This window comes from Camponotus floridanus, unplaced genomic scaffold (assembly GCF_003227725.1).
Source record: "Camponotus floridanus strain SB8 unplaced genomic scaffold, Cflo_v7.5 scaffold211, whole genome shotgun sequence".
Taxonomy (NCBI): domain Eukaryota; kingdom Metazoa; phylum Arthropoda; class Insecta; order Hymenoptera; family Formicidae; genus Camponotus; species Camponotus floridanus.
In genome coordinates this window covers 76,410-97,169 of record NW_020229339.1, presented here as the reverse complement: position 1 = coordinate 97,169, position 20,760 = coordinate 76,410, and the positions used below count along the sequence as shown (strand labels likewise).

At 34.0% G+C, this 20,760-nt stretch overlaps 1 protein-coding gene across 1 annotated transcript in view; it reads left to right on the top strand.

Annotated features, from left to right (window-relative positions):
• Positions 1-9,365, top strand: part of LOC105254218 (protein expanded) — a 45,964-nt gene extending 36,599 nt beyond the window's left edge. Inside the window, exon 3 of the mRNA XM_025408504.1 lies at positions 8,874-9,365. Coding sequence (XP_025264289.1) covers positions 8,874-9,365 — 492 coding nt within the window. The remainder of the gene's footprint in view (positions 1-8,873) is intronic.
• The last annotated feature ends 11,395 nt before the right edge of the window (positions 9,366-20,760 follow it).

Genomic DNA, 20,760 nt, shown 5'->3' with positions numbered 1-20,760 from the left:
TAGTGTGCTTATTTTTCGAGTTATTTGGCTGCCTAAGTTAAAATGGGTCACCCTGTATACAGTATCCCATTTTAAGAGTCGACCCCAAATATCTCTCTCATTTTTATTTTAGAGAAAAATGGTTCAGACATGTTTTGTACGGTTTCGAGGGGACTATAAGATGGTACCATTGATTTGACTTTGAAGAGTCATTTGAAGGTCACATGAAGGTTACTTCAATTTTTTTAAATAGCACCCCTTATTTTTTATTACATATTCTTATAGCTGACCTCGAGAGCTTTCCAAAACACTATAATCAAATGTTTCTTCGTGAAGTACTTTCCGAGTTAAGCTCCAAATTTACAAAATTTTGATAAAAATACAAAATATTTCATAAATCATTCACTTTCTTATCTTACATGATCCAGCCAGTCAAAGCGAGATCCTGTATTGCCTGATAATCAATAAACTGTAACAATTGTGAAAGAGCAATTGTCAATTCTTTTAATGAAAAAAATATCAACAGGCTTGTTTCAAATTTCTTACTTGGCCAACTTTCGATATTTTGGCGAAGACAGACGCATATTATTATCTATTGACTTTTTTTTGATAAGGCATGAATTTTTGTTATTTTGGTGATTTTTTTCTTTATAATTATGGCTGCTTATCGACCAAATGAAATTGTGGACATGATTCGCATTTTGGGTGAGGCCAGGAATAATTATTCGGCAGCAGAAAGGCTTTATGCTGAAAGATTTCCAGACAGACGCCGTCCTGAAAGGAAAGTAATAAAAAGACTCTGCGACAGAGCTGAACAGGGTTCTTAGAAGAAACCAGCGAAAATCAGGTCCCATTTTCCTGATGAAGTCACATCATTGACTGTTATAGGTGCCATTGCTTTGAATCCTCAAATCTCTATGAGACAAATTGAGAGGCAACACGGTATATCTAAATCAACAGCCAATCGTGTGCTCAAGCTCAATAAGTTTCACCCATATCACATTCATCTAACTCAGCAATTGGAAGAGAGGGACTACCAACGCCGTATATGTTTTTGTAACTGGGCTCGAGATCAAATCCAACAAAATCCCCGGTTCATTGCTGATAAGCTTTTTTCTGATGAAGCCACGTTTTGTAATAGAGGAGGCGTTAATAGACATAACTGCCATTATTATTCAGATGCTAATCCACATTGGCAGAGAAGCCAAGAGTTCCAACGGCAGTGGTCCATTAACGTTTGGGCAGGCATCCTGGGAGATGTTATTGTTGGTCCATATTTTTTTGAAGAAAATCTCAATGCGGCTATCTAGGATTTCGTCAAGATGACCTGCCCAACTTCTTGAGACATGTCGACAATGATTTACTCAGACGAATGTGATTCGAACAAGATGGAGCACCGGCTCATAGATCTCGAGCCGTTACACAATATTTAAACAATAGATTCCCGAATATGTGGATTGGTATGGGCAGTCGAGTTCAAGAATGGCCCCCAAGATCACCCGACTTGACGCCCCTAGATTTTTATTTCTGGGGCTACATTAGAGATATAGTTTATTTGCAAAAGCCTACAACCGTTGAAAATATGAAAAACCGGACAGACTTGCAGAAATATTAATGTAGGTGTTCTTGAAAAAGTTAGGGACGACCATAGACTAGAGCTATGCATACAAGTAAATGGCCAAGTTTTTGAACTCTTAAAGTAATTGTACACAAAAGAAGATCTTGCCTTGACTGGCTGGATCATGCTTGGATCTTGCCTTGACTGGCTGGATCATGTAAGATAAGACTATCGGAAAGTAAATGTTTTACGAAATATTATGTTTTTTTATGAAAATTTTGTAAATTTGGAGCTTTATAACTCGAAAAGTACTTCACGAAAAAACATTTGATTATAGTGTTTTGGAATGCTCTTGAGGTCAGCTACAAGAATATGTAATAAAAAATAAGGGGTGCTATTTTAAAAAATTGAGGTAACCTTCACGTAACCTTCAAATGACTCTTCAAGGTCAAATAAATGGTACCATCTTATGATCCCTTCGAAACTATACAAAATGTATCTGAACCATTTTTCTCTAAAGTAAAAAATGAGAGAGATATTTGGGGTGGACTTAAAATGGGACACCCTGTGTGTATATATATATATATATATATATATATATATATATATATATATATGGGGCGTTCTCTGTCAAAAAGGCCACCCCCCCTGCCCACTTCAATTTTTGAGATAAAATGCTCTAAAAGAGCTTAAAATTTTCGTTGAAGTGTCTATTTTTCAATGCCGTTTTCGTATGGCGTTTTTGAAAATTCAAAATGGCGGACTCAGAATCACGATTAGAATGGAAAAAGCCATTAAAAGCACGATAATATTAGGCAACAAATTTTAAATTTTGTCGGTTATATGAGTACGAATAGTCATTTTCGATGTATTTTTGACTGCTGAACATGAATCCGTTGTCCACATTCGGCTAGCATGTCACAATTTTGAGAAAAATGGCATCAAAGTTGTAGAAACGCCTTTTTTTATGGTTTTCGTGATCTGAGATATAGCTAGAATTAGAAACACCGGTTGCGCGCTGAACTGATTCTGTTTGATGGTCAACCATCTCCAGACCGACTGACGCATTTTCCCGTGCTTAGCAGTACCCAGGATGAACGATGTGGACGTGGCGGGGCTTTCATCCCTTTGGGGTGCTTGAATCCTCTTGCCTCTCACGCTTGGGGTGCTTTATTTACGTGAGTCCCCTTGCCTCTCACGTGCATGCGTGTGTGTGTCTGTGGGTGGGTGGATGTGTCATGAAATATTTTTTTTTAATTCTGTATCCCTTTCTCCCGCATAACTACCATAGCGTCCCATTTGTATCATTGGAATACCTTTTGATTAATACATTGTTCTCGCCATCAACTATAAATCCATGATTCTTAAGAATTTGCGGTACAGGCTGAGCAATTTCAAATCTCTTATTAAGTTTTCTTCTTATCCTCTCATGATCAGTTTTCTTAAAATAAAAAACCCTTATGTTCTTGAAATGTTTTTTAGCCCAATTAAAAAGAACGTGAGGTGTTAGTATTGCATTCTGTGGCTTAGCAACAAGACTTGCTTTATATGCCTCTCTTTTAAATGTAGCACCGATGCCGTCATAATCGCTTTTACCGTGAGCAGTCGCCACTCTGCTTGAACATTGAAATCCTCTTTATGATGAACTAAGTTAGCAATTTGAAATTTATTTTTAAAATGCTGTTTTGCCCCATCAGTCATGTATATAATTCTTTTAAGATTTTTGACATCTTTTTTTATCTCCAGTATTAATAATGTTTGTATAGTATAAACGGCAGCAGTGTCGTGTTTCAAACTTTCTGATAAAAATACGTTACTCTTATGCTTTAATTCCGAATTTTCTTTATAATAGTAAATAACAGGAAACACAGTGCACTGATCATTGTTGAAGTGGAATGCTTGTGAGGCATCTTGACAAACATACGAATAGTTTTCAGAGAAGTCAAACATCACAATTACTTCTTCATCTTCACGAAGATTCTTTTTCTTTTCTGAAATAAAAAGCGTTTGTTGTTTAGCGATAAATGAATGAGGTTTCAGAATTTGCAACCTGTTGCATAGCTCGTTTATGAACTCATCAACTTTTAGTTGTTGCGTTAATAGAGTTGATCGATCGGTTCCGGTCCATAAAGAACATTGCACATGAGAAATGCATGAATTGTCCAATAGTTTAGATAGTTTTGTAGAAAGCTCAGTAGTACCTGGGCATTGGTCACATTCATCAAGGTAGCAATCAGGACTCGGTTCCTTACACATAATTTCATTCAAACAATCTTTATAATTGGAAAGTGGCTTGTCTGTATTTTCTGTTAGTTTTCGTACATCAATTGCATCGATCATTAACTTGATATTTTCGTGAATTGTGCAAACACAAACGGAGTGTGTTCCAGAAGCCCCAGCGAGTATGCAATTTCTAGGTCTAAGTTTAGCAAATGTACTAAAGCTAACATCATATTTTGGGTTAGATTCTTTAAATGAGACATACAGTTCTTTTAAATTTAACAACAAAAGACGTTTCTGCACCATTGTCCGTTTACCGTCAATTATTAAGGAAATGGCATCCTTCATTCCAGGCATTTTCCTGCTGTTTATGTCACTATTGTAAAACTCGATTATTTTGGTTACAGTAGTTTGCGGTAAAACTTTCCCAACTCTTGTAGTAGTATCAGCTAACACGCCGTGGTTAGACTTCAGTTCCTTCGATTTTTTTGCTAAAAATCGTGATGCACCAAACTCTTGTGCTATCTTTCTTACACTCCAAGACGACGGAGCTATGGTGAGAATTCGCACCCTTAAAGGATCACTGTGTTTCAAGCTGAAAAATTTTTGTTTAAGACCATCAAGCATTTCTTCCAGTTCAATTTCTCTAGGTGATCGAAGGTTATTTTCACCATCGTGAGCAATCTTTGAATTATCAATATCCATTGCTAATGAACTTCCATCAAATTCCATGTTTGTGATACAATCATTAGATTCATCTAAAGACATATCAGCATTTTCTAATTTAATCCTACCTTTTTTCCTACATCCAGAACAAATTTTAGAATTGGTCGGTATATCAGGAAATTTGTCTAATATGAACTTTGGTATCACTCGTAAATCTTTACCAAGATGTCCCTTTTCACCAGGTTTCCTGAACGGATTCACACATCTATCTGTATGAAATGTAGCCGACATTTTTTTATGTTTGATATGAGATAAGGAATAATTGGGATAATTGTAGAAGGAATACAATTCGGTTATAAAAAAAAGACAAAAATGTGAGTTAAATATTTTTGTAATTAAACATAAAGAAACTTATCAATTATTAGCTAAGTTGTAAACTATAGTTAATTAACTCAATGAATTCTGTGACTAATAAATGTATTGTGATATTCTAATCCAAGACAAGACTGAGAAATATTTATTATATACACTGGATCCTCGAGATACTGTCCCTCGCGCGTGTGAATTTTTCCTAAGTGTCGACTCAGGCACTAAGCCACGCCCGCGGAGCGTGCGCAGAAACAATAACTTACTTCCGTAGTAATACGTCACCTCGCGGCCTCACTGCACGTAAACTTGGCCCGAAATATGTCTTTCAATGACAATTAGGCGAAGCGATACGTGTTGACGGTCCTGAGCTGAGCGGGAGAAAGGGTTCCCTCGTATGAGTGCCTAGAGTGCCCGAACGATACATTTTCTCGAGGGTCCAGTGTAATATTTAACTTTAGTTCTGTAATTCTAGTTATATCTCAGAAACGAATAATGATACCAAAACGAAGCATAAGGCATTTTGAAGCTAAAAGTTGGCACTTTCGCATGGCATTAATGAAATTAAGGAAAACAATTTGCTGCCGTGCTACAACGTCACGAAAACCATAAAAAAAGGCGTTTCTACAACTTTGATGCCATTTTTCTCAAAATTGTGACATGCTAGCCGAATGTGGACAACGGATTCATGTTCAGCAGTCAAAAATACATCGAAAATGACTATTCGTACTCATATAACCGACAAAATTTAAAATTTGTTGCCTAATATTATCGTGCTTTTAATGGCTTTTTCCATTCTAATCGTGATTCTGAGTCCGCCATTTTGAATTTTCAAAAACGCCATACGGCATTGAAAAATAGACACTTCAACGAAAATTTTAAGCTCTTTTAGAGCATTTTATCTCAAAAATTGAAGTGGGCAGGGGGGGTGGCCTTTTTGACAGAGAACGTCTCATATATATACAGGGTGCTTCCGCAACATACAGATCCGTAAGTCGGGTTGCCTATCTGACGATCGATCTTCTTTTACCGACCTCGCATAATTGAAAAATAATAAAATCAGAGGATCGATGTAATTTTTTTCGTGAAAAGTGAAAAAATTCCTTGATACCTTGAATGCAAATTCGTAGGGAATGAGGAAAGTGAAATCAGCTTTTAACATTGATATAGTGTAATTGTAATATTTAATAACATAAATAACATTATATTTAATAACATAAATAACTTAAATAACATTAATAACATGAATAACTTAAATAACATTAATAACATGACAAATGACACAATTGAAATATAATAACATAGATAAAATATAATGAATTTAAACAAAAAACTATTTTTTAATAGTTATAATATATGCTCAATGTAACCGCCATTCTCTTCTAAACATAAAGCAATCCTCCGCATAAAATTTTTCCTTACTCTCCGAATTATCGGAGGAGTGATTTCCGCACACGCCTTTCGAATTTTATTTTTAAGATCTTCTTTATATAATGTTATTTATGTTATTAAATATTACAATTACACTATATCAATGTTAAAAGCTGATTTCACTTTCCTCATTCCCTACGAATTTGCATTCAAGGTATCAAGGAATTTTTTCATTTTTCACGAAAAAAAATTACATCGATTTTATTATTTTTCAATTATGCGAGGTCGGTAAAAGAAGATCGATCGTCAGATAGGCAACCCTACTTACGGATCTGTATGTTGCGGAAGCACCCTGTATATATATACAGGGTGACCCATTTTAACTTAGGCAGCCAAATAACTCGAAAAATAAGCACACTACGAAAAAATGGTTAGAATCAAAATTTCGTCATTTCGAGGGGGACATACAATGACGTTAAAATCAGCCCCCCCACCCCTCCCCCTGGGCGGTGAGGGGGAGCAAGTTTGAAATCTTAAATGGAACCCCCTATTTTTCATTGCATAATCTTGTAGCTTATCTCGAGAGCTTTCCAAAACACTATAATTAAGTACCTTCTTATTAAGTACTTTTTGAGTAATAAGGCTTGAAATAATTTCTTAATTTTACATAAACCATAAAATATCTAGTAAACCATTCATTTTTCGATTATCTTACCTTCATACTTTTATGTACAAAATAATGAGAGGAATCAATTGGTGTAAAGAAAACATACAGTTGTTTTTAAGAAAAAATATGGAATTGTTAATTGCAAATTACATATTTTTTCTTAGAAACAACTATGTGTTTTCTTTACACCAATTGATTCCTCTCATTATTTTGTACATAAAAGTATGAAGGTAAGATAATCGAAAAATGAATGGTTTACTAGATATTTTATGGTTTATGTAAAATTGAGAAATTATTTCAAGCCTTATAACTCAAAAAGTACTTAATAAAAAGTTACTTAATTATAGTGTTTTGGAAAGCTCTCGAGATAAGCTACAAGATTATGCAATGAAAAATAGGGGGTTCCATTTAAGATTTCAAACTTGCCCCCCCTCACCGCCCAGGGGGAGGGGTGGGGGGGCTGATTTTAACGTCATTGTACGTCCCCCTCGAAATGACGAAATTTTGATTCTAACCATTTTTTCGTAGTGTGCTTATTTTTCGAGTTATTTGGCTGCCTAAGTTAAAATGGGTCACCCTGTATACTGTATATATATATATATATATATATATATATATATATATATATATACAGGGTGTCGTTTTAAGTGATGCAGCTGAATGTCTCTTAAAGTAAAAGAGATATATAATATATAAATGGGGAAAGAGATTGGGAAAAATGTTTCAGATAATAGTTGTATAGTTTCGAGGGAAACATAAGACGGTGCCTTGAATTTGACCTTGAAGAGTCAGCTGAAAGTCACGTGAAGATCGCCTCCAATTTTGTGATTGGGACACCCTATATACTTTTGCACATTTTTGTAGCTCATCTCGAGAGATTTCCAAAACATTATAATTAAGTTAATTTTCATTAAGTGCTTTCCGAGTTAGAAGGCTTGAAATAATTTCTTAATTTTATATAAACTGTAAAATATGTAAAATATTCATCTTGTAAAATATTCTTGTAAAATATTCATTTTTTGATTATCTTATCTCAATACTTTTATGTACAAAATAATGTGAAGTATCAATTGATGTAAAGAAAACACATAATTATTTTGAAAAAAAATAATGTAATTTCCAATTAACAATTACAGGTTTTTTCTTAAAAATAACTTTCCATTTACTCTTTCGAACATTCCATCTCCCGTAGCGATGTAATGACACGTTTTCGACCCCAGATTCATTTGCAAAAAATGATTCTTATGGTGCCCCCGACAATCTCTGAAAATTTGTCGGTTGAATTTCCGAACACCCTGTATATACAGGATGTCACTTAATTGGCGCCCACTATTTATATAGCGATATTCTTCGTGGAAAACTGAGTCGAAAAGTCCTGAACCATTTTTTCTTATAATGTTTAATAAAGTGGTAATTATTGAGTAAAGTTGCGTCAATAAGCACCGATCTTTAGCCTCCTCGACGAAATTTTCTTTAAGGAAACGCTTTTAACAGAAGATATATGATTTTTAATGCAAAATACAGTTTTTTTACATTATTACAATCTATAAGAATATTGTATAACGGCACAGCGCCGAAACGGCGAAGTGCTCACGCACACTACCAGGCACGCGGCTCACTGATGTGCGCCCGTCTAAAGGTCGGTGCTTATTGGCGCAACTTTACTTAATAATTACTACTTTATTATGCATTATAGAAAAAAATGGTTCAAGACTTTTCGACTCAGTTTTCCACAAAATATTGCTATATATATAATGGACGCCAATTAAGTGACACTCTGTATATATAATATTTCAATAGAAATAAAATGTGTCAAAATAAAATTAATCTAGAGATTATGATATCAAATATTTAATAAATTTTTAATGTTTATTGAAAAATAACTATTTTTTCTCTTTTAGTTTATTATAAATTTCAAAAATCTTGAGTCAATTAATTTTTTTTTCCTATAATGCAATATATAAATTATTAAATATTAAATTTTTCGCATATTTAATTTATATATTATTTGTTTTAGATATTTAATATATATATTATTTGTTTTAGAATCTTGACATAAATCAACCATTACCATCAGCTTCTTCGGGAACAACTCCTTTGATGATTGCTACGAAAATGCATAAACCTAACAAATCCTATAATGACATGGAAGATAGTGAGGAAGGAAAGAAAGATATGTTAGACATTCGAACGCTTCGCGAAAAAAGTCGCAATTTAGATTTACCATTAATTTCTGCACTGTGCAACGATCAATACTTGCTGAAGCAAACAAAAGCCTTTGTCTTGCCAAAGCATCTTAGCGAAACCTCTAACGCAACATCTATGAAAAATAGCATTCGGAGCAGCAGTGGAGCGATTTCTAACAGAAACAAATATCCAGTGAGCGGATTATCAACGACACAAATTCAAAAGTCACTTAAGAAGTCCTCAACAAATACTCATAAGCATCCTTCTGAAATAAAGAATAATTCTTTTAAAGTTAACACTTCCATTACAGAGATTTCAACCAATAAGAAAAACTTCACATCTCACTCTTAACATTCATTTTTGATATTTCTTTTTTCATTTATAGAATTTTTCATAATTTTGAATAAAAATATATTTTTTCATAATTCCGATATCATCATATGTTATTGTTTCATCAACGTAATTAGTAAAACATACAAAAAATATGCAACAAATTAAATAGCATAGTTTAATAACCGTATTTCTTCGACACAGAGTGCCATTTTATCTATTTGCCGTATATTTTTGTTCGCGAAATTTTTAAATTAAAACGATAGAGAATTTCAAATAATTGTAAATTGCTCATCACTAGTAAATGAAATATTTTAATCATCTGCATTCTTCACTTTCATAGAACTGATTGTTATAAATTATATTTTTGTACGAAATGCTTTTTTATTTAAAATATGTTAAATAGTTGAACTATGGCATTAAGACTTCAAACGTTTATGATATTTTGCTCAATTATACGACTGGTACAGATATATATGAAAATTCAATTAATAAGTTCCGATAAAGGCGGCACTAGTCCCGCTTATTGTTAAAATAAACTATAAAATTTATTGGCCATTATATGTGATAATCATATTATATGAGAGATTAATAGTTGATTACTTGAAAAAGTTAATATGAACTTATGTGTTTCAATTAAAAGATTTCTCTCTCTCTTCCCTTTCCTTTCCTTTCCCTTTCCCTCCCTCTCTCTCTCTCTTTCTCTCTCTCTTTATATACAGAGTGACAGTTAAAATGTTACAAGTCACTATTTTTTAAATTACGTATTATAGGAAAAATATTTTAAATAAAAGTTTCGTTTGAAAAGGGAAAAAGATACAGATATTAGTTTGAAGGTAGGTGAATAGTTTATGAGATATTTTATATAGTTTATGTAAAACTATGTCAATTTAAAATATAAAATATCTCGTAAACTACAATATATACAGAGTATCTCATAAAAATTGTTCCAGCGCTTGTAAGCGCGTAGAGCACAGTAAATTGAACAGAAAAGTGAAAATTAGATTTTGTTTTTTTTTTTTATATTAGTTTCTGCTTTATTTTTTTTAACATCTACTATTTTATTTTATTCGCTTTTTTATTCTAAAATTCAACTCCTCCTAACTTGAAACTTATGTCATATAGCATAATAATGTAATTTATTTTCTTTCTGAAGACTATGGATTTTACGAAAATAAAAGAAATAAAAGTTTCTAAAGGAATTTCACAAGTTATCTAACGTATATTGTTAAATAACCATATTTTGGTGCGTCAAAAAATTCTAATAAAAAATCGAATACTTGTTAGCTTCATCCCTTTACAACGATATGGGAAGATTAAAAAATATTAATAAGTCTCCTTTTTAATAATAGGAAACATCTCTATCAAATTTTATTTTTTTAGCTTGTTCAAATTTTGAGAAAAAAGTAAAAATCTAATTTTTATTTTCCCTTTGAAGAGAAGTGTAACTCCTCAGAGAGAGATATATAAGATATATATTTATATAAAAAAAAACACCTCTTTATTTTCGAGAAAGAATTATCTCCTAAAATTTCGTATTTATTTAGAAACATCCATTACGTCACTACGGGGAGTATCAGGGGAAATTTTTTGATCTAATGACATTAAGGCCTAATCTAATCCTACTCGTTTTTCCTACTATTGCTACTACTACTTCTATACTAGAAACACTCTACACACGCGCGCGCACACACATGCACCCTCGCACGCACGCACGCACGTACGCATACACATATATACAGGGTGTCCTAGCTATCGTATTCCAAAGAAAAACTTTAAGTAGATCCCACTAAACTGAATTAAAAAGTTTTATATTATTTTGCAAACAATCACGTAAGATTTCGAGATATTAATTAAAAAAGATCCGCCAATATGTGTGATTGAAAGCGCGCAGCGAAAAAAGCCGTCCCATTGTAACTTGATTCTAAGCGTGCGGTGAAGGAGTGGGCAAGGCTTGATGCTTACTTATTAACGTACCGCTAAAGCACCGCACGCCGCTATCATGTTTTGGAGAGCGCCCCACGAGTGAGATCTCTCTATGGTATTTTTCTTTAGCACACGATAGCTGGGACACCCTGTACATACAGGATTTTACAACAGGTAAGACAAAATTTAAGAAATGATTCTTCATGATAAAATAAGAAGAAAATCAAGACATAAGAAAATTTTAAAGCTTTCTTTTTATCTAGAAGCTTTTTTTTTAGTTACAATAATTTGAAAATTCGCATAAAAAGCGTCCCAAGCATGGCGATTCGCCAATCTCGAGCGTTATATCGATAGAGTCGTTGTCAAAATACACCGTGATATATAAGTATGGAAACATGCTTCATAGCAGTTGATGTAAAATTTACGGATATAAAATCTATTTGATGCGGTAATATTTTTCTCTATACAAGCCTATGTGAATTTATAATTAAAAAAAGGAAGCCTTTAACGAAATATTCTTAATCTTGATTTTCGTTTTACATTTAATCCTAAATATACATACATAACGACCGAATACTTACACACACACACACACACACACACACACACACACACACACACACACACACACACACGCACACGCACACGCGCACGCGCACGCGCACGCGCACGCACACACACACACACACACACACACACACACACAGAGTGTCCTAAAAGTCCTTGACCGGTCGAATATTTCATAAACTATGCACTTTAGAAAGAAATGTTCCGGACAAAAGTTGTATGGGGCTTGAAGGAGGCCATCAGATAGTGGCAATGATTTGACATGGGAGAATTATTTGAAAGTCACGTGAAGATCACCGTTAATTTCTTAAATGGAACTCCCTACTTTTTATTACATATTCGTGTAGTTTATTTCGACAGCTTTCCAAAACACTATAATAAAGTATATCTTCATTGAGTACTTTCCGAGTTATGAGGCTTAAAATCATTTCTTAATTTTACGTAAACCATAAAATATCTTGTAAAATATTCATTTTCCGATTATCTTACCTTAATAATTTTATGTACAAAATAATGAGAGGAATCAATTGGTGCAAAGAAGAAACATAGTTGTTTTTAAAAAAAAATACGTAATTTGCAATTAACAATTACATATTTTTTTTAAAACAACTATGTACTTTCTTTACACCAATTGATTCCCCTCATTATTTTGTACATAAAAATATTAAGATAAGATAATCGAAAAATAAATATTTTACTAGATATTTTATGGTTTATGCAAAATTAAGAAATGATTTCAAGCTTCATACCTCGAAAAGTACTCAATGAAGAAATACTTTATTGTAGTGTTTTGAAAAGCTCTCGAGATAAACTACACGAATATGTAATAAAAAATAGGGAGTTCTATTTAAGAAATTGAAGGATTTTTACGTCACCTTCGAATGATTCCCCAAGATCAAATCATTGCCACTATCTGATGGCCCCCTTCAGGCCATACAACTTTTGTCTGAAACATTTCTTTCTAAAGTGCATACTTTATGAAATATTCGACAGGTTCGTGACTTTTGGGACACTCAGTATATACAGGGTGTCCCATTTTAAGTGTCTATCCCAAATATCTCTCATTTTTTATTTTAGAAAAGAATGGTTCAGACATGTTTTATATGGTTTATATTTTGAGGGAGTCATAAGATGGTATCATTGATTTGACCTTGAAGAGTCATTTGAAGGTCACGTGAAGGTTACCTCAATTTTTTAAATTGCACCCCTTATTTTGTATTATATATTCTTGTAGCTGACCTCGAGAGCATTCCAAAACACGATAATCAAATGTTTTTTCGTGAAGTACTTTTTGAGTTATAAAGTTCCAAATTTATATAATTTTGATAAAAATACAAAATATTTCGTAAAGCATTCACTTTCCGATAGTCTTATCTTACATGATCCAGCCAGTCAAGGCAAGATCCGAGCATGATCCAGCCAGTCAAGGCAAGATCCGAGCATGATCCAGCTAGTCAAGGCGAGATTCTGTATTGCCTGATAATCAATGAATTGTAACAATTGTGCAATTGTCAATTCTTCCAACGAAATATCAAGAGGCTTGTTTCAAATTTCTTACTTGAGCAACTTTCGGTATTTTGGCGAAGTCTTAGACAGACGCATATTATTATCCATTGATTTTTTTTGATAAGACAAGAATTTTTGGTATTTTGGCGCTTTTTGTCTTTATAATTATGGCTGCTTATCCACCAAATGAAATTGTGAACATGATTCGCATTTTGGGTGAGGGAATAATTACTCGGCAGCAAAAAGGCTTTATGCTGAAAGATTTCCAGACAGACGCCATCCTGATAGGAAAGTAATAAAAAGACTCTGCGACGGAGCTGAACAGAATTTTCTTAGAAGAAACCGGCGAAAATCGGGTACTGATGAAGTCACATCATTGACTGTTATAGGTGCCGTTGCTTTGAATCCTCAAATCTCTACGAGACAAATTGAGAGGTAATAAGGTATATTTAAATCAACAGCCAATCGTGTGCTCAAGCTCAACAAGTTTCACCCATATCACATTCATCTAACTCAGCAGGAAGAGAGGGACTGCCAACGCTGTGTATGTTTTTGTAACTGGGCTCGAAATCAAATCCAACAAAATCCCCGGTTCATTGCTGATACGCTTTTTTCTGATGAAGCCACGTTTTGTAATAGAAGAGGCGTTAATAGACATAACTGCCATTATTATTCAGATGCTAATCCATATTGGCAGAGAAGCCAAGAATTCCAACGGCAGTGGTCCATTAACGTTTGGGCAGGCATTCTGGGAGATGTTATTGTTGGTCCATATTTTTGTGAAGAAAGTCTCAATGCGGCAATCTATCTAAAATTTCTTCAAGATGACCTGTCCAACCTCTTGAGACATGTCGACAATGATTTACTCAGACGAATGTGATTCCAACAAAATGGAGCACCAGTTCATAGATTTCGAGCCGCTACACAATATTTAAACAATAGATTCCCGAATAGATGGATTGGTATGGACAGCCGAGTTCAAGAATGGCCCTTAAGATCAGCCCTTAAGACCCGACTTGACGCCCCTAGATTTTTATTTCTGGGGCTACATTAGAGATATAGTTTTTTCGCAAAAGCCTATAATCGTTGAAAATATGAAAAACCGGATCAGACAGGCTTGCAGAAATATTAATGTAGGTGTCCTTGAAAAAGTTAGGGACGATTTTCACCATAGACTAGAGCTATGCATAGAAGTAAATAGCAAAGTTTTTGAACACTTAAAGTAATTGTACACAAAAGAAGATCTTGCCTTGACTGGCTGGATCATGCTCGGATCTTGCCTTGACTGGCTGGATCATGTAAGATAAGACTATCGGAAAGTGAATGTTTTACGAAATATTTTGTACTTTTATCAAAATTTTCTAAATTTAGAGGAGCTTTAGGAGCTTTATAACTCGAAAAGTACTTCATGAAAAAACATTTGATTATAGTGTTTTGGAATGCTCTTGAGGTCAGCTACAAGAATATGTAATACAAAATGAGGGATGCCATTTAAAAAAATTGAGGTAACCTTCAACTGACTCTTCAAGGTCAAATCAATGATACCATCTTATAGCCCCCTCGAAACCATGTCTGAAAACATGTCTGAACCATTGTTCTCTAAAATAAAAGATGAAAGAGATATTTGGGGTGGACACTTAAAATGGGAAACCCTATATATACAAAGTGTTAGAAAAGTCTGGAAAATGTCAAATATCTCGAAAACGAAACGTTTCTTAGAAAAATGTTTTGAACCGAAGTTATATGGCTTGAAAGGGACCATCAAATAGTGGCAACGATTTGACCTTGGACAGTCATTTGGAGGTTATACGAAAGTCACCGTCAAGTTTTTAAATGAAACTCCCTACTTTTAACTGCATATTCATGTAGCTTATCTCGAGAGCTTTCTAGAATACTATAATAAAGTATTTCTTCGTTGAGTACTTTTCGAGTTATGAGGCTTGAAATCATTTCTTAATTTTACATAAACTGTAAAATATCTTGTAAAATATTCATTTTTCGATTATCTTACCTCAATACTTTTATGTACAAAATGATGAGAGGAATCAATTGGTGTAAAGAAAACACATAATTGTTTTGAGAAAAAAAGTAATTTGCAATTAACAATTACATATTTTTTCTTCGAAACAACTCAATTACGTAACAAATCAATTATTTTGAAAAAAAGATGTAATTTCCAATTAACAATTACATTTTTTTTCCTAAAAATAACTACGTGTTTTATTTACACCAATTGATTCCTCTCATTATTTTGTACATAAAAGTATCAAGGTAAGATAATCGAAAAATGAATGGTTTACTAGATATTTTATGGTTTATGTAAAATTAAGAAATTATTTCAAGCCTTATAACTCAAAAAGTACTTAATAAAAAGGTACTTAATTATAGTGTTTTGGAAAGCTCTCGAGATAAGCTACAAGAATATGCAATGAAAAATAGGGAGTTCCATTTAAGAAATTGAAAGTAATCTTTATGTGACCTTCAAACGACTATCCAAGGTCAAACCAATGACACCATCTTATGTCCCCCTCGAAGTCACAAAGCTTTTGTCTGAAACATTTTTCTTTCAAATGTCGCGTTTACGAAAAAATCGGGTGAGACGGGTGGTCTGGGACACTCTGTATATACAGTCAGTCAAGTAAGAGCGTGGTCGTGTAAATTTATGAAAAAATTTATTAAATGAAATTTTTATATTTATATATACATTGTACTCAATACAAACAATGATGCAATTATGTTAATAATGTGTCCAGTCCACCGGCGTCGATAATTGCCTGGCATCTCCGAGGCATGCTTTTGACTAATTTGACGGCGTATTCTAGTGGCAACGATCTCCAGATCCGACGAATTGCAAGATAACTGCTTCAAAGTGCGTTTTCCACGAAGCTTCTGCTTAATATATGCCCACACATTTTCGATGGGATTTGCATCGGGCGACTGCGACGGCCAATCCAATGTAACGATGCCAGATTGCGTCTTCCACTCGGTACAGAGCTTGCTGCGGTTTACGTGCTGCGTTAACGTGTTTCTCTTCCAAAAAATCAACGACAACTGAATCTTTGTCGACAATGCATCAAGGACAAAGCTTCTCTCTATAGGCTCACGAAGGAATTAGAGCGAAATCTTTTATTACCTGTCAGCAAAGTCGACCACGCTCTTACTTGACTGACTGTATATATACAGGATGTATCAGAGCGACCGTATCAGGCTGGTATTTCGAAAAATACGTATTTACTTGAAAAATGTTCCGAACAAAAGTTGTAGGACTTTAAGGGGCACATTACATAGCATGATTAGTGTGACCTAGGATGTTGTTAAGGACACGGAAAAATCAATTAAAAGTTTTTAAATGGAAACCCATTTTTGATTGTATATTCTTATAGCTGACCTCGAGAGCTTTCCAAAACACTATAATAAAATATTTTTTCATTCAGTACTTTTCGAGTTATGAGGCTTGCAATAATTTTTTAATTTTACATAAATTGTAAAATATCTTGTAAAATATTCATTTTTCGATTATCTTACCTTAATAGTTTTATGTACAAAATAATGAGAGGAATCAATTGATGTAAAAAAGACACATAATTGTTTCGAAGAAAAAATATGTAATTTGCAATTAACAATTACATATTGTTTCTTAAAAACAACTGTGTTTTCTTTACACCAATTGATTCCTCTCATTATTTTGTACATAAAACTATTAAGGTAAGATAATCGAAAAATGAATATTTTACAAGATATTTTACAATTTATGTAAAATTAAAAAATTATTGCAAGCCTCATAACTCGAAAAGTACTGAATGAAAAAATATTTTATTATAGTGTTTTGGAAAGCTCTCGAGGTCAGCTATAAGAATATACAATCAAAAATAGGGGTTTCCATTTAAAAATTTTTAATTGATTTTTTCGTGTCCTTAACAACACTATCCAAGGTCACACTAATCATGCTATGTAATGCGCTCCTTAAAGTCCTACAACTTTTGTTCGGAACATTTTTCAAGTAAGTGCGTATTTTTCGAAATACCAGCCTGATACGGTCGCTCTGATACACCCTGTATATATATATATACAGGGTCTACCAAAAGTGTGGAAACCCCTAAATATCTCGGAAAATATACGTTTTACAGAAAAGTGTTTCCAACAAAAGTTGTAGGGTTTAAGAAGATCTATATACTGATTCTATCAGTTTGACCTTGGATGGCGTCGTCAAGGTCAGGTCAAGGTCACATTGACTTTTTTAAATGACACCCCCTACATTTGATTGCATATTCTTATAGCTTAATTCAAGAGCTTTCCAAAACACTATAATAATGTTCATTTTTATTAAGTACTTTGCGAGTTATGAGGGTTGAATGATAGAGTAGCGCCGGTATTAACATTATCCAAGGTGTACTACATGGAGGTTACTCGCTCGGATTTGCATCTGTTGTGTGTGTGATCCAGCTAACTAAGGCAAGATCGGTCGTGGATCCAGTCAGCAAAAGCAAAGACCCAACCAAATTACAATCGAGCATTTAAAGACCTGGAAAGCAATCGACATAGTAAACAGTAAATAAATTTGTGGATGCTCATTTATCATAATAATTGTTCGAAATGTGTGCGTGTGCGTGCGTGCGGTGCGTGTATACAGAGATCAGGTTAGGTTGCACCAAACGATTGCAAATGTGTTTCAATGTGTTAAAGTAAATGCTGAAAGTGGCTGCTATTTACTTCCTGACAATATGCTAATCTTTGGTAGAATGTAGAAATGACTTTACGATTCGTTTCAAAAGGTATCAAAGCCATTTCATCCCTTATTCGCTGTATCAATTCGTGAATGGTTTTAGGTTTTGTTCTGTAAACCTTACTCTTCAGATATCCCCATAGATAATAATCAAGAGGAGTTAGATCTGGTGACCGAGGTGGCCAATCCTCTCCTCCCTCATTTCCGTTCCTTCTTCCTATCCACCGTAGCGGAAAAGTCTCATTTAAAATACGACGTGGTCCTGCACCAAAATGAGCAGGAGCTCCATCATGCTGAAACCATATTTCTTGGAAATTATTTGGAAAAGTATTCTGTATGGCTGGAATTATTTGATCAACAAGTAATCTCTCATACCTTTGAGCGTTCAAATATTCTTCAAAAAAAAACGGCCCTATTAAATAGCCATCTATTATTCCGCACCATACATTTATTTTTTGTGGATGTTGTGTGTGAGTTTCCCGCACCCAATTCGGATTCTCATCTGACCAGAAACGAAAATTTTGATTATTAACTTCTCCCGTTAAGGTAAAAGTTGCCTCGTCTGTGAAAACAATTTGATAAGGGAAGATGGGCCGGACATCTATTAGTGCCATCATTCTTTCACAGAAATGTATACGACGCTCCTCATCTCCGTTTTGCAATTCTTGAACGTATTGCAATTTATATGGATGGAACTTGTTCTTCTTTAAAATTCTCCAAACCGACATGGGAGCAATATCGTGAGTTTGAGCGACTCTCTGAACACTAGAATTGGGATCTTCAATAAATGTCTGCAGAACATCAAGTTGTTTTTCTTCGTTGGTTGCAGACAATGGTCTTCCTGACTTAGAGCGATTTCTTACGCTACCAGTTTGTCTAAAACGTTCTATTGTTTTTAACACAGTGGACTTATTAATTCGACGGTTCGGATACGTGTCATTAAATAATCGAACGACATCAGAGAACGATCTTTCGTTATCACCCCATCCACGCATCATGAGGATAGTGATTCTTTCACGTTCCGACAAGTCGCCAGCCATTTTTAAAACGTTTAATTTTAATTAATCGTACGTTGTATTTGGACGATAACAATTAATTTCTGCTTGCTCAAAGCTGAAGTTAGAAGGTGCTCGTTCTTTGATAGCTTTATACATTCTTAGTTGAATTTTAAATGCGAGTTAGACTGCATGTAGTGCGTCACATAGCGGTAAATGAAGGAACTAACGAGACGTTTCATACACGTTTTATGGAGCAATTTTTTGGCAATTTGACTTCAGCGAAATATGAGGATATGTTGAGGAATCGATCTTGCCTTAGTTAGCTGGATCACACACACAACAGATGCAAATCCGAGCGAGTAACCTCCATGTAGTACACCTTGGATAATGTTAATACCGGCGCTACTCTATCATTCAACCCTCATAACTCGCAAAGTACTTAATAAAAATGAACATTATTATAGTGTTTTGGAAAGCTCTTGAATTAAGCTATAAGAATATGCAATCAAATGTAGGGGGTGTCATTTAAAAAAGTCAATGTGACCTTGACCTGACCTTGACGACGCCATCCAAGGTCAAACTGATAGAATCAGTATATAGATCTTCTTAAACCCTACAACTTTTGTTGGAAACACTTTTCTGTAAAACGTATATTTTCCGAGATATTTAGGGGTTTCCACACTTTTGGTAGACCCTGTATATTAATTATACTGGACGTATAAAATATCTTGTAAAATCATTTTTCGATTTACCTTAATATTTTTATGTACAAAATAATGAGAGGAATCAATTGTGAAAGAAACACATAATTGTTTCGAAGAAAAATATGTAATTTGCAATTAACAATTACATACTTTTTGCAGAAAACATACAGTTGTTTTTAAGAAAAAATATGTAATTGTTAATTGCAAATTATATATATTTTTTTAAAAATAACTATATATTTTCCTTACACGAATTGATTCCTCTCATTATTTTGTACATACAAGTATTAAGATAATATAATCGAAAAATGAATATTTTATTGGATATTTTATGGTTTATGTAAAATTAAGTAATTATTTCAAGCCTCGTAACTCGAAAAATATTCAATGAAGAAATACTTTATTATAGAGTTTTGGGAAGCGCTCTAGATAAACTACAAGAATAAGTAATAAAAAATAGGGGGTTCTATATTTAAGAAATAGAAGGTAACCTTCACGTGACCTTCAAACGACTTTTCAAGGTAAAACTAAGGTAAAACCAAGTACGTCTTATGCCCCCCTTAAAACTATACAATTTTTGTTTAAAACATTTTTATCGAAATCGCCATGGTTTCAAGATATTCAGCTGCGTCACTTAAAATGACACACAGTATATACAGGGTGCTAAAAAATTATCGCATACGCTCAGTGCCATCCGATAGAGAATGAGAATTTAAGAAAAAATGTCTAATACTATTTTTCGATCCCATGAATAATTTCGCCGCAATTAATTATTGTAATCAATTAATCAGCGCGGAGCTACAAGAGGAAGCCAGGGGCGAAGCGCGCGAAGTTTGCGGCACGACGGCTACCGCGCTAGTCGTACTCTCCTTCTCCTCTCTTCCCTCCTTCCTCCTTTCTATCACTTTCCACTCCCCTTATGTAGCCTCCTCTACCTTCCTACCCTCCTCCTGCTCTCTTCTTTCTTCCTTTACTGACCTCTTTCCTTCTAC